Source organism: Oryctolagus cuniculus, chromosome 1 (genome assembly GCF_964237555.1).
Source record: "Oryctolagus cuniculus chromosome 1, mOryCun1.1, whole genome shotgun sequence".
NCBI classification, from domain to species: Eukaryota; Metazoa; Chordata; class Mammalia; order Lagomorpha; family Leporidae; genus Oryctolagus; species Oryctolagus cuniculus.
In genome coordinates, this window is record NC_091432.1 from 139,652,212 (window position 1) to 139,667,686 (window position 15,475).

At 42.3% G+C, this 15,475-nt stretch overlaps 1 protein-coding gene across 6 annotated transcripts in view; it reads right to left on the reverse strand.

Annotated features, from left to right (window-relative positions):
* Window positions 1–15,475, reverse strand: part of AUH (AU RNA binding methylglutaconyl-CoA hydratase) — a 163,917-nt gene that overhangs the window by 61,159 nt on the left and 87,283 nt on the right. Inside the window, exon 7 of one of the 6 annotated variants that reach the window (XM_017342359.3) lies at window positions 9,108–15,404. The exons of the other annotated variants lie outside the window; for them this stretch is intronic. Within the exon in view, the coding sequence (XP_017197848.2) occupies window positions 15,154–15,404 (251 nt within the window). The 3' untranslated portion in view covers window positions 9,108–15,153. Of the gene's footprint in view, window positions 1–9,107; window positions 15,405–15,475 lie in introns of those variants that run through there. 6 annotated transcript variants of the gene reach the window in all.

A 15,475-nucleotide genomic window follows, 5' to 3' on the forward strand; every position in this document is an offset into this window, starting at 1 on the left:
GGGTGCAACATAATGGAAACTGCTCAAAACCAGTGAAAAGGAGAAGTTTAAAATATGCTATAGAAAAAAAAAAAAAAAACCAACACATTGTACACAGAGAATAAAAGAGATAATAGACTCTTTGTCAGGAAAAAAATGCAAATAAAACAACCGTGGAGTAACACCTTTAAAGTACTGAAAAAGACAAATGCTAACCTAAAATTCAATACTCAGGAAAAATATTTTCAAATGCAGAGGTAGAATAAAGGCTTGATCAAACATACAAAAGCTCAAGGAGTTCATCACGGGCAAATCTAACCTCCAGAACTATGCAAGGAAACCTTTCTGGTGAAGAAAATGGTCTACACAGAGAAGTTTTAGGAAAGAGTTGAAAATAATTAATGGAGGTAAATATATAAGGCTTTTCCTAATTACTTAAATCTCTTTAATGAATAACATTACAACAAAAATCATAATGCAATGTGGGCATATAATATGTGAAAGTCAAACAAGTAACAGTATAGCAGAAAGATCACAGAAAGAAATACAAGTACTTACTATAATATAATTATATGTGAAATGGTCTATCCACTGATGGTAGAGCGCCACAATGAAAGATGTACAGTATATGTCCTAAAATAATCAAAACAATGACAAAATAAAAATAATAGTGCATAAACCAATGAAAATAAACTAGAACCACAAAAACATGTTCCATTAACCCAGATGATGGCCAAAAAAGAAAATGGGAACAAAAACAGATGGAGTAAATAGAAAATAAGAAAATGAAAGATTTAAACACAATTCAATAATCATATTAAATATAAATGATTTGAATATCTCAGTTAAAGGTAGTGACTATGAGCTAAGATTTAAAAAAGAAAATCCAGTAACATCTGCCTAACCGACAAAGATAGATTAAAAATAAAGGGAAAAAGAGCTCCCATCGTGAACCAGAAAAGGATGCATCAGACAATACCACCCAAAAGAAAACTGGAATGCCTATATAAATATCAGACCTAGATTGCAAGCAGTGTTACCAGAGATAACATCATTTTTAAAATGATATAAGGTGGGGCCAGTACTGCGGTATAGCGGGTAAAGCCACCGCCTGCAATGCCAGCATTCCATATGAGTGCCGGTTCGAGACCCGGGTGCTCCACTTCCATTCCAGCTCTCTGTTATGGCCTGGGAAAGCAGTGGAAGATAACCCAAGTCTTTGGGCCCCTGCACCTGGAAGAAGCTCCTGGCTCCTGGCTCCTGGCTTCAGATCAGCGCAGCTCCAGCTGTCATGGCCAACTGGGTAGTGAACCAGCGGATGGAAGACCTCTCTCTCTCTCTGCCTCACCTTCTTTCTGTGTGTGTAACACTGACTTTCAAATAAATAAATCTTTTGAAAAATGATATATGGTGGGCAGGTGTTTAACCTAGAGCTTAAGATGCACCCCACACTACATTGCCTAGGTTTCACTCCTAGCTCCAGTTCCTGATACCAACTTCCAGCTAAAGCAGCCAGCAGTGTTGACTCAAGTACCACCCACATGGAGACCAAGATTACGTTCTTGGCTCCCAGCTTATGTCATTGCCCAATCGCAGCTGATATGGGCTTTCTCTCAAATGAACAACTAAACTATAAATAATAATATAAAGGTCAATTAATCAAGAAAATATGACCAAACCAAATGTTTATGCTTAATAACTGCTAACACTTGGATACCAGTTTGGCTGCTCAATGTCCCACAAAGGCCCATGACATGTTTAAGGTTTTTTCCCAAAGTCTTGTGTTAATGTTAAGAAGAGCCCCCATGACTGAACTCTGGTGGCTTTATAAGAGACCACAGAGCACAGACATGGACACTTGCACACTCCCTCTTCCCCTGTGTCACTCTGCACCACCGTGGGACAGTGCCAGCAAGAAGGCCATCCCAGAGGCTGAACCAATGGGCCTGCAGGATCAAGGACTATGAACCTTCAAAACCATGAGCCTAACTAAACCTGCTTTCTTAAGAAAATTAATTCTCTCAGGTATTTCACTGTAGTAACAAAAGGCTGATGAATATCAAACCAGAACCTCAAAATACATAAGGCAAATACCAATATAACAGAAAAAGGAAATAGACAAATTAAATTATAGTTGGAAATTCAGATTCCTCTCTTTCTATAATTGGCAGTAGAGAGAGACAGACAGACTGACACACACTTGAGAAAACTGATTAACACTAGGAATTGGCTTAATCTATTTCACATTTATAGAACAGTTTGCCAAACTAGAAAACATAACAAATTGCTGAGAGAATAGTGCAAGGTGTCAAGTCTCCACTAATTCATCTACATATAGACTGTACTCCCAAATGAAGTCTCAGCAGGATTTTTTTTTTAAGAAACTGACATGCCTTGACGTACTGATTCTAAAATTCATATAGAAATCCAAAGGACCTGGATACAAAAAACAACAGTGACAAAGTTAAGAGGCCTAAAACTAATTGCAAGACTTATTATATAGTAATCAAGACAGTGTTAGTACTGGTATCAAGATAGACAAGTAGATGAATGGAACAGAACAGTGTCCAACAGTTCACACACATGGGAACATTACTTCTGAAAAAAGATGCCACAGGAATAACGTTTTCAGCAAACGAAAATGGAACAACCAGATGTCTATATGGAAAAAGAACCATTTACAAAAAGTGACTCAAAATGGATCATAGCGAGTGGATATTTGGTGTAGTGGCTGCTAGAGATGCCTGTCTCACCCACTGGAATGCTGGGTTCCAGTTCTGGCAACTCTACTTCCCATTCAGCTTCCTACTGAGGTGTGTCTTGGGAGACAGCAGGTGACAGCTCAAGTATTTTGGGTTCCTGCCACTCACATGGGACCCAGATAGAGTTCCCGGCTCCTGGTTTCAGCCTGGACAGGCCGGGCTGTTGCAGACATTTGAAAGTGAACTAGCAGACAGAAGATCTCTTTTCTACCTTTCAAATAAAAATGAAAATCAGATTTTTTAAATAACACATTATAGATCTAAATGCAAACCAAATCAATAAAGTTCTAGAACAAAACAGGAGAAAAACATCCGTGACTTTGGTATGGGCAAAAAATTCTTAGAAATGATACTAACAGCACAATGCATGAAACAACAAATTGACAACACTGGACTTCATTAAAACTAAAATCTACTTTTTGAAAGACATTTTCGAGAGAATGAAAAAAATCAAATCACAAGAGGAAAACACCTGCAAAGAATACATCTGATAAAAAAGACTTGTATCTACACACTCAAAAGCACAACAACTCAGTGAGAATTCAAAAATGAAACAAAGCAATTTTTATAAAGGGTAACAGTACAGCCACCACTGCAGTGCACTATTGCTGGAATGCTGGACGAGGCCCCGCTGCTCTGCTTCCAAACCAGCTCTCTGCTAATGCGTCTGGGAAGCAGTGGTACACGGCCCAAGTTCTTGGGTCCCTTGTCACCTTGTCACCCAAGTGGGAGACCTGGATGGAGTTCCTGGTTCCTGGCTTCAGCCAGGCCCAATTCTGGCTGTTGTGGCTTTTTGGGAACAGAACCATTAGATGGAACCTCTTTCTCTCTCTCTCTCTCTCTTACCCTGCCTTCAAATAAATAAGTAAATAAATCTTAAAAAAGTGGGGTAGGGGTAAAAGATCTGAACAGATGTCACCAAAGAAGAAATACAGATGGCAAATAAGTACACAAAAAGATGCTCACCAACAGTAGGCATTAGGAAAATTCCAGCTACCACCACAATCAGATATCACACACTTATAAGGAAGACTAAATAAAAAAAGGATGACCATATCAAACATAGGCGAGGAAGCACTAAAAAGCTGGAACTGATTTATTGACAGTGGGGATTCTCATAGGAAGACATGGCTCATCATCAGGTAATGTAATCAGCAATGCTACTGCTGAGCTCATAAGTGTATTTAATTTTCATAGTAAGAAGAATCTAATCGTGATTCTACTATTCAAATCGGACATCTGGTATTAGACTAGACAGTTGAGTTTTCAGAAGAAATGCTCGAGGGCCCTCACTGAAACAGCCCTCTGATGGAGGCCTGAGGAACTCATGGTCTGTCTGTCGTACGACAGGCACCAGAGATGTAAAAGAGTAGTCACAAAAATGGGCAATTCACAAAAAGTGAATTCAGTTTTATTTTTAAAATATGACAGCAGCAAACTGCTATTCTTCCTAATCGAAAGGTGGCATTTACCTCCTTTATTAACTTCCTACACATCTTAGTTGATGTCTCTCAGACAAGGGTAGATCTCTGAACATCTGCTGTCTGTGCTGCTTCCAGTGATTCTTGAGACCATTGGTTTAACTTGACAGATAAAACAAACATTATAGAATATTAAAATGCAAATAAGGCTATGGTGATCACAGTTGGAAAACTGGAAAGTAACACGCTGCTCACAAAATGAACAAGAAAACATAAATCAAAAATGTTACAACTATTAAGACTGATAACACATTAGAGGTTATAAGGAAGACATCAAAACTTCTTATAATCAAAATCACCCATTAATTATATTTCATTACTTATATAATTTGGACATATAAAACATACAAAATTAACTTAAGAAAAATGAAGCTAAAAAATAATATTGCCATAGTATTAGTTTTCCAGTCTTCTTTCTTTGTGTAAGTACTCTGAAGTTCATTTTATCCATCTTCTCCAGTAGCAGCAGTTCACACATTCAGTTATACTGACTGAGTACCTACCACAGGCCAGGCCTTCGGTTTATGCTCTAGGAAACAAAAGAGACTGTATCCAAGTTCCTGTAGCTTCACCGACTCATACAGCTTTACATTTATCTACTTTGAACTAACTGTGCACAACTGTGAGGTTTGCGTTGAGCTTCTTTACTAATTTTTGCACATGGATGTCTAGTTTTTCCAGTACTTATCTTCCCCAATGCATGTTTTGTGCCCCTTTGTCAATATCAACTGGAGATATTTGTATGGGTCTACTTCTGGATTCTGTTGTGCTCCACTGATTACTGTGCTATCCTCTTGCCAATAGCACACTGGGTGTACAAGCAATAAATTCTCCCAGTCTTACGTAATCTGAGGATGTTCTTATTTCACCTTCACCTCCCTGGCAGTTAGAATTCTGTTTGCTATTCTCTTCTTTCCGTCCATCAGTAAGAAATGCTGTTCCACTTGCTTCTGGACTCCATAGTTAATGATGAGGAATCTATAGTCAGTCACTCATAATGTTTCCCTATAAATAATGTGTCATTTTCCTCTGACTCTTAACACTGGGTGGCAGGGGGAGAGAACAGATTCTTTAACTTAATTATGGTTCTTCTTATTCTCTGCTGTTAACACTGAATAATAGTTATTTATCTTTTAATTCCACTCCCACTTTCTTCTGTCATTGTAATTCTGCAGTTCAATCCATGCAGTGTTTTATTATAGCTATTATACTTTTTAGTCCTAAAATTTTTATTTGTTGATATAAGTTAAACACCCTTAACCCAAAATTTTGAAATACAAAATGCTCAGGATGCATGTTTGGCCTACCAGTTAAAAATTTACCTCTTAGGATACCTACCTTCCATGTAGAGTACCTAGATTCAAGTCCCAGTAACGCTTCCTGCTGGTGTACACATGGGAAGAAGCAGGTGATGGCTTAAGTAGTTGGGTCCTTGTCACCTATGTGGAAGACCCAGATTGAGTTTCCGGCTCTTGGCTTCAGCCTGGTCCAGCCCCGGCTGTTGTGGGCATTCCATCCAGCAGATGGAAGCGTGTCTCTCTCACTCTCTCTCTCTCTCTCTCTAATAAATGAAAACTTTTTAGAATATACAAAATGCTCTGATATCATAAACATTTTAAACACCAATGTGTCCTTGAAAACATTTTGGATTTGGTGACATGCTGGATTTTCAGAATAGGAATATTCAAGCTTCAGGTAAAGTCTGTGCAAATATTTCAAAACTTGAAATTCTCCAAAATCTGAAATACTTCTTGTTCTAATCATTTTGAATAATGGATGCTCAACCTCTACCTTTTTATTTATTTTCTGTGTCAAGAGTGCCCATGTGGTGTAAGACCTAACATTAAAGCCCAACACTTTGTGCTACTTTAACTTCTAGGGAAACTGGAGGATCACAAATGATCTAACAAGTTCCTTTCCCTACTCTACTCCCGAAAACAGCCCTCTTCATCAAGGAAACCAGGCACAGCTCCAACTTACGCATGGGTAGCAGAGTGCAGTCCCCTGCCAGCCACAGAATTGCCCACACAAGCCAACTGCGTCCTCCTGCAGGACCTGGCAGGTACTCCACCCTCCTCCCGCGGCCTGCTGGCTCGCTCTGTCCCTGGGGCTGTGAACTCAGGTTTGTCAGGATCACATCTGTCTGGCATTGTGTTCGTGGCCAGACTCCCAACCCTGGGACAATACATTCTGTCACCAACAGGTGAATAGAAGATTCAAATCTTTCATCCTTACTTCTTGGGGCATTTTTGGAAGAGCTGAATTAAAATCTTGTCAGGTAACTCCATCATCATCATCTCAGTTGGAATTTGTTTGTCATCTCCTATTCAGGTGAAACAGTGATTTTGATCTGGAAGTTTTTGTTGTAACATTCAGTCTCCTTGACTGTACTAGAGTCATACATTCTAAGTAGCATTCTGCAGATTGTGATTTCAAGGTTGATTATGTTTTCGATGCCTTTGACCAGTCTTGAACCTGCATTTAGTTTGTTAACTGAACAAACTTTGTTCAGACTGTTTGGTCTGCTACTGTGCATCAGAGACACAGGCACAATTCAGGGATGAATCCAGGAGTTCTTTTTTTTTTTTTTTTAAGATTCATATTATTTACTTGAAAGACAGAGTTACAGAAAGAGGGGAAAGACAGAAATATCCTCCTTTTGTTGGTTCACTCCCCAAATGGCCACAGTGGCAAGGGCTGAGCCAAGCTGAAGTCAGGAACGAGGGCCTTCTTCTGGGTCTCCCACATGGGTAGCAGGAGCCCAGAAACTTGGGCCATCTTCCACTGCTTTCCCAGGTGCTGTTAGCAGGGAGCCAGATTGGAAGTGGAGCAGCCAGGACACGAACTGGCGCTCATATGGGATGCTGACACTGTATCTGCAGCTTAACCCACCGCACCACCATGCCAGCCCCATCCAGGAGTTCTTAAACAATGCCATGGCATAACCTTCCTGACTCCTTTCTCTTCACTATCTCCCCTGTCAGAAATCACTAGAGCTGTTTTCTTCATTCCCAGTGATTATAGCAGTGTCCAGGGTCAAATGGTGGAGGGACTGAGGGAAGCACAGTTCCGAATGAAGAAGTTGCCGTCCCTTAGAATTCCTGTTGTTAGGGCCAGCGCTGCGGCATGATAGGTAAAGCCACCGCCTAGGGTGCCGGCATTCCACATAGGCACCTGTTCATGTGCTGGCTGCTCCACTTCCGATCCAGCTCTATGCTATGGCCTGGGAAAGCAGTAGAAGATGGCCCAAGTGCTTGGGTACCTGCACTCACATGGGAGACCTGGAAAAAGCTCCTCACTCCTGGTTTCCACCTAGCCTAGCCCTGACCAGTGAAGCCATTTGGGGAGTGAACCAGTGAAGGGAAGATTCTGTTTGTCTCTCCCTTTCTCTCGCTCTGAAATTTTCAAATAAATAAATAAATAAATCTTAAAAAAAAAGAAAGAAAAAGAAAGAATTCCTGATGTTTTGGTTCCTGGTTGCCACTGCAAATACTGAGAGGAAATCTGTTTTGCTGTTTCTTAAGCATGACCTAGATAAAGGTTTTCTCCAGGAGTCTGCTCAGGCCATGCCAATATCGGTTTCTAGATTTCAAGATATATTTACACCAGGAGAGTGGATTCCAGGAAAAAAATAAATGCCACATTTTTATTTTCAGTCCAGATTACTCTTCTAATCTTCACATTTATATGACCATCTACTTGATTAATACTGCATTTGAGCTGGTGTCACAGCTCAATAGGCTAATCCTCCACCTGTGGCGCCGGCACCCCAGGTTCTAGTCCCGGTTGGGGTGCCAGATTCTGTTCCGGTTGCTCCTCTTCCAGGCCAGCTCTCTGCTGTGGCCCAGGAAGGCAGTGGAGGATGGCCCAAGTGCTTGGGCCCTGCACCCACATGGGAGACCAGGAGAAGCACCTGGCTCCTGGCTTCGGATCAGTGTGGTACGCCGGCCGCAGTGCACCAGCCGTGGCGGCCATTGGAGGGTGAACCAACAGAAAAAAGAAGACCTTTCTCTCTGTCTCTCTCTTTCTCTCACTGTCCACTCTACCTGTCAAAAAAAAAAAAATACTGCATTTGGATATTGAATGATGACTTCTATCCAAACAAGTCTAAAACAATACACTTGAATGCTACTTCCAAACATGCTTTTTTCAGTTTTCATTTTTCAGGAAAATGCATATTCTATATTCAGTTACTTGAGCCAGTCTTTTGAGTCATAATTTAAAAAAAAAGATTTATTTTGTCTATTTGAACAGCAGAGTTGCAGAGAGAAGCAGAGATAGAGAGATCTTCCACACGCGGGTTCACAGCCCAAAGGGCTGCAATGGATAGGGCTGGGCCAGGTGGAAGCCAGGAGCCAGGAACTTCATTTAGGTCTCCTGTATGGGTGCAGGGGCTGAAGGACTTGAGCCATCTTCTATTGCTTTCCCAGGAACGTTAGCAGGGAACTGGATCAGAAGTAGAATAGCTAGGACTCGAACCGGCACCCATATAGGATGCTGGTGTTGCAGGAAGTGGCTTAACTGGTTACACCATACACCAGTCCTCCCTTGAATCGTTCTTAACATCTCTATCTCTTTCTCTTTTAAACTCCCCATCTATGGGGCTAGTGCTCCATGGGGCTGGAGCTTTGGCGTAGTGGGTAAAGCCACCACCTGCAACGCCATCATCCCATTTGGGCGCCAGTTCCAGTCCCAGCTGTTCCACTTTCAATCCAGTTCTCTGCCTATGGCCTGGGAAAGCAGCAGATGGCCCAAGTGCTTGGGCCCCTGCACCCATGTGGGAGACCCAGAAGACGCTCCAGGCTCCTGACTTTGGACTGGCCCCATTGCAACCGTTTGGGGAGTTAACCAGCAGATGGAGGACCTCTCTCTCTCTCTCTCTCTCTCTCTCTGCTTGCTTCTCTGTAACTCTGACTTTCAAATAAATCTTTAACAAAAATAATTTTAATTAAACTCCCTATCCAATACATCAAGAAATTATCTTAGCTCCATCTTTTAAAAACAGGCTTCCTACTTCTAACCTTGTTATTGCTATTCGCACAGAGATCACAATGAACCTTTAAAAACAAGAGCATTGAGAGTAAAAGCTGCAATCCTTACAGTGGATACATAAGTGCCTGTGTCACCTGACTCCTCTACTGCCTCTGGGACATTCCCACTGGCGCCCTCCTCCTCCTCTCTGCTGAAGTCACAGTGATAGGATGAATGTTCCAAGCATAATTCCTCAGGCATGTTTTACAGGGAGGTACCTTTGCCTGAAACACTCTTCCTCTCACCAACTCCTTGAAGTCTTATCTAACATACCTTCGCACTAAGACTTGTACTGAACTCCTCATTTTAAAGTGCACTCCCTTGGATCCCTTCCCTATTTATTTTTCTACAGCATTTCCCACTTCTGCCATCACACACACTTGATCACTCGCCATGTCCACTGCTCCTGTGCTGGGATGTAAGCAGCACGCGGCTGGAATCCTTCCTGGTTTGTTCATAGCTATAGCCCCAGTGTCTACACCAATCCACAAACATCTGCTAAGTGAGCAAATACACCTGGACCACAGTGTGAGCAAAGGAAGCAGCAGTAGCAACCGGGCTCTAAGGAGTAGCCAGGGACCTATGCCATAGGGTTTGCCAATAAAACCTATCAGGTCTTCCATCGTGAGGGCCAACAGAATCCATGCTATGTTCTCTAAACTCCTGATTCCTGGTTTCAAACTGCCTTATTCCTGTTCACTTAAACATTGCAATAATAGAGCATTTATGACACTTGTATACACGGCTCATCTCTCCCACCAGATTTCAGAGGGCCAACTCCAAGGGAGCAGTGCTGATACGTCCATGTTGTCTGTTTCATACACAGCAACTACCCCAGTGGCCCATACGCAGTGCGCAGTCGGCAACTCCTCAATCGCCCTAAGCTAAATGTAAGGAACCAGTTACTAAACTGCAGTCTAATGGATAAAGAAATGAAACTCTGTAGCATAAGCTCGTGTATATGATAACTACACAAATCTTCAGGCAGCTGGCAAGTGGTCGCTCTCACGGAAGTCACCACGGGAAACACTACACTGAACGCAACAGTGCTGTCCAGTGTTCACAACGGGGACGAAATGTCTGGCATTATACAAGCATCTTAGGAAAATCAATCTTATTTTTGTTAAAGTTTTCTTCTTCCTGAAATAGTATGACCTTATTCATTAGATTTGGCACAGAAAGATCTATTGCTATTTATGAAAATCAAATTCATCCTCACAGGACAGAGATGAGTCACAGCTGAGGATATTGAAAAAAATAAGCTCAAGTTCTGATGTAAATGCTAAGAGAATTTCCACAAAGGTTATAAACAAAGCTTTCCAAAATGACGACTGTGTTCAGGACAACACACTCACAGGATTTAAAATTCCGTCATCACCTCACAGACATGCCTTAAAATAGAGTGGAAAATGTGCCAGGAGATTGCTTGCTACTGAACACGGCTGACAGGGATGTGCAGTAACGTCCCAGAGCCCTGACATGGGGAGAGTGCCCCTGAGCAAGACTGGGGAACCTCCCTCTCTATGAAACCGGGGTGCTCCCATCTCCTCTCTCTCTGTAAAGATGCCAAGAGAACACTTCAAGTATATCCACAACCAGTCATTACCATAGGCAAGTAATGAAAGTTGCCATTACCAAGGACAGGAGACTCTCCCATCAAGAGCTACATAATGAAACACACAGTACCACCTGTGAAATAGTCCTGGCATAATTTCTTAACCTAAACCTAACCATGAGGAAATGCTAAGTGAAATCCAGAATGTGTAAGCCTAAACAAGACAATCACTGGATTCTTCAAATAAATTGGCATTTGGGTGGGTGGGAAGATTGGGGGAAGTGCTGATCAAAAAACAGAAAACTTCAGTTACACAGGAGGAACGGGTTCAATATCTGTGCACTGTGGTGACAACCTATATTTAATAATTATACACAGGGGCCGGCTCCGTGGCATAGTGGGTAAAGCCACCGCTTGCAGTGCTGGCATCCCATGTGGGCACCAGTTCGAGTCCCAGCTGCTCCACTTCTGACCAGCTCTCTGCTGTGGCCTGGAAAAGCAGTAGAAGATGGCCCAAATCCTTGGGCTGCTGGAGGGAGCTCCTGGCTCCTGGCTTTGGATCAGTTCAGCTCCAGCCATTGTAGCCATCTGGGGCGTGAACCAGTGGATGGAAGACCTCTCTCTCTCTCTCTCTCTCTCTGCCTCTGCCTCTCTGTAACTCTGCCTTTCAAATAAATAAAATAAATCTTAAAAAAATAATAAGTATATACAGTAAAGGTGCACCTTGTTATGAAAACGCAACTTACTTTGAATGGTTCTATGAGACAAAGGTTTTTTTAAATGATTTATTTATTTGAAAGTCAGAATTCCAAGGAGTAAGGGAGAGACAAAGAGAAATCTTCCATTTGCTGGTTCACCCCTGAAATGGCCATATGGCCAGGGCTCAGTCAGGAACCTGGAACTCCATCTCGGTCTCCCACATGGCTAGCAGGGGCTCAACCACTTAGGCCATCTTCCACGGCTTTCCCAGGCCACCACTAGGGAGCCGGAATGGAAGCGATGCATCCAGGACATGAACCAGCATGGGATGGTGTCACAGGCAGTGGCTTAGCCTGCTATGCCACATGTGGTCCTGAGAGGATGTGGAAGTGGAGCAAGAAAAAGAGTGGGAAGCACACATCTTGGTGCAGGGTATAAAGATATGTTTTACTGCCTTTTAAATTAGTTTGAAATGTCTGTTCAACTACCTGACAGTTAACCACGTTCTATCTTTTAATTCTATCTGACATAATTCTTACTTAATGGAGCTCAATTTTCTTTTAATGTTTCTATATTGCTTTGTATCTTTTTTTCATTAAACTATATACTTTCAATAATCATTTGATGATAAACAAAATATTTTCTAATAAAGACTGAAATTGAAATTCTAATTTAAACTACATATTGCTATCTCTTCAATTATTTTATAACAACTTATTCAATTTATACAATATACCTTACAAATAATTATATTGCTGTTCTTGTTCAAGTTCAAGAAAACTGAAGGCTACTTTCTGATCAATTGTTTGTGCTATGTTTGGATATAAGTTTGGGTACCCTTTAAGGTCCAGGTGTTAAAGATATGGTCCCCATGGAGGTGTGGGGACCTTCAGGAAGTGGGCCTAGTGGGAGGTCTTTGGTTAGTGGGTCTATGCCCTCACAAGGTAGTTCGCACAACAGGAGAGTTATAAAATCCCAACTTTGGGTCCAAAGTCTCTGTTTCCTGGTTCATCATGTGACTTTTCCTTCACGTGGGTTTCGCCTTCTACAATCTGTCATCCCCTCACCAGAGACAAAGCATCTGCCATGACATGTGTTCATTGAGCCTCCAAAAACTGAGCTAAAATAAAAACCTTATCTCTTTAACTCAGCTGCATCAGGTACTTTGCTGCAGTAACACAAAGCTGATTAATACAAGGAACCTGTAATTCACAGAAAATGTGCATCTTTTAAAATTCCAGACCTTCTGACGTACCCTCACACAGCTTCCCTGTAAACTGGTATCATCAAAGGTCAAAAGACGACAGGATCAACAGCAGCATCACATTAAGTCTTCTGTCTCAATCAGACAGACAGGAATTCAAATTGGGAGACAAATTTTCGCTGGGATTGCCCTGCCAATGCTGCCCAGGACAGAACCACGGACATACATACAAAAGCATAATTTGTCAGAATTACATTTCTTAGACGGGATGCGATTCATGTATTGACCCAAAGATACTTATGTTCTCTATAATAACAAAAAAGGAAAGGAAGCATTCATCTTTCCCACCATACTGAACTCACATCTGACTTCTCCCCATTTACTTTCCACCCATCTCCGGGCTGTCAGCAGTCGCTCTTGCTGAGTAAGAGAAAGAGCAGAGGCAGTTGACAGAGAAGCCCAGACCACTGGTCTCGGCCAGACCTTCCCAGCAGATCACGCCCCTGGCTGTTCACAGGGACATTGAGACAAAAGGCAAGCATCTTCTTGGCACCAAAAGAGATCCACCAGGAAGGGGGGAAACTCAAGTGCTGCTTACTGTGTTTGAAGGAAGATCTTCCAGTCAGCTAACAGAAACGTCACAGCCTCAGAGATCGTGACAAAACTCACCTACTCAGAAACAAAATTTAAAACAAAAAAACAAGCAATCTTTTCACAGGAGGATCACCTACGAGAAAGGTAAAGGGAAGGGGAAAAATGGAGATGCAGAAATATCTGTGAGTGAAACAATCTATGGATAGGACAGAAGAGGATTTTTCTGAATAAAAATTTCAGCAAAGTTCCTTTAGGTAATACACAAAATCTCAGTTAAAACGTACCTACTGGGATGGAAGTTTCCAGTGGTGAAGACGGCACGTGGAATGCATGTATCCAAAAGCAGAGTGCCTGGGTTCATGTCCCAGTTCACTGCTTATTCCAGCTTCCTGCTAATGGGCGCCCTGGGAGGCACCAGTGATGGTTCAAGTAGCTGCGTCCCTGCCCACCATGTGGGAGACCAGGACTCAGTTCCCAGATCCCAGATTCAGCCTGGCCCAGCCATGGCTGTTGTGCGCATTTAAGGGGGGAGTGAACCAATGAACAGAAGATCTCTGTATGTCTCTCTGACTTTCTCACATTAAGAAACAAATGAAACAAAAGCATCACCATTTAAAAGCCAAAAAAACCTTAACTACTCTGCTGGTTTCTAAAACGCAATGTAAATGTAAAATGTGAAAGGGAACCAAAACTTCTATGTGCCTTTCTTTTAATCTAAACATGAATATGTGGCTTCATATGCAATCAGATGCATTTTTTAATTTAAATGCCAAGAGGTACAAACTTGAAATCTTCATGGTATTACAGGAGCAACTCTGGGGGCTGGTATTGTGGTGCAGCAAGTTAAGCCAAGGCTTGTGACATTAGCATCCTGTTTAGTTTGGGTACCAGCTACTTCATTTTGGATCCAGCTGCCTGCTAATGTATGTGGGAAGGCAGCAGAAGATGGCCCAAGTGCCCAAGCCTCTGCCACCCATGTGGGAGACCAGGATGCAGCTCCCGGCTCCTGATTTCAGCCTAGGCCTGCTCTAGCTTTTGTGGCCATTTAGGGAGTAAACCAGTGGATGGAAGATCTCTCTTTCTCTGTGCTTCTCACTCTGTCATACTGCCTTTCTAACAAATAAATAAGTCTTTTTTAAAAATTAAAATAGAGAAGCAAATGAAATATATTCCTCAGTCTCAGGAGGAAAAACAAAAAAAGAAAATTATCCTTTATAAATATTCAGGAAAATGTTAAAGCATTCTGATTTTTGTGACAAATACATTTTCCCTGTGATCATTCTCTTTATTCAAAAACAGTTACTTTTAAACTTCAGCTTTCAAATGCAACATCTGGGTAAGTCTGGAATATCCACAACATCCTGCTGGGGAGCCTTGTCCAGGAAATTGAGTATATGGGCTCACAGATATCTGTTTCGTGTCCGGGAAACTGAAACCCAGCAAGCCAAAGTGTAACCACAATCTCAGCTTGTTTCTTGTTAAATGAAATAGTTTGCATTCTTCTTTTCACACTGTGAATTGTTCTTGACTCCATTTCTCAACATGCATTTCAGTTTTCGGAATCTCCATCCTTCTTCTGGAACGAATGTACTGTTCTCTTGAATGCCTACAGCACTGGCATTGATTGCCAGTCAGAAACAACACTTTCCAAGATGGCCAGGTATTTCAGGGTCTGTTTGAGCTGAGTCCAGTAAACACACACGAGTCCCAGATGACAAGAAAAGCACGCTAGTGGAGCTGGAGGCACTGGCATCAGTCTGAATCCACAGAGCAAAGGGCAGGAGCAAGGGCGAGAGAAATCAGGGCTGTGAACGTCCTGGACACCACTGTCGGGGGCTCCTCTCAGGCTCACGCTTGAATTTCCTGCTTTGGAGTGAAAAGATTCTGGGACAAGACTGTCAGCGGAGCTTCCTCCTCTGGGAACCTGACGACCACAGCAGCCACTTCCCAGAGGAGTGGGTTCTTCAAGGTAGCATCTCCAGGGTCAGTGTCGTAGCACAGCAGCTCACAGCTCCAGCACAGGCATCCCACATGGGCACCAGTTTGCGTCCTGGCTGCTCTGCTTCTGATCCAGCTCCCTGCTAGTGCGCCTAGCAGACCTGGAAGACCAGCAGAGGATGATTCAAGCACTTGGGCCCCTCCTATAAGAGAGACCCAGATGGAGTTCCTG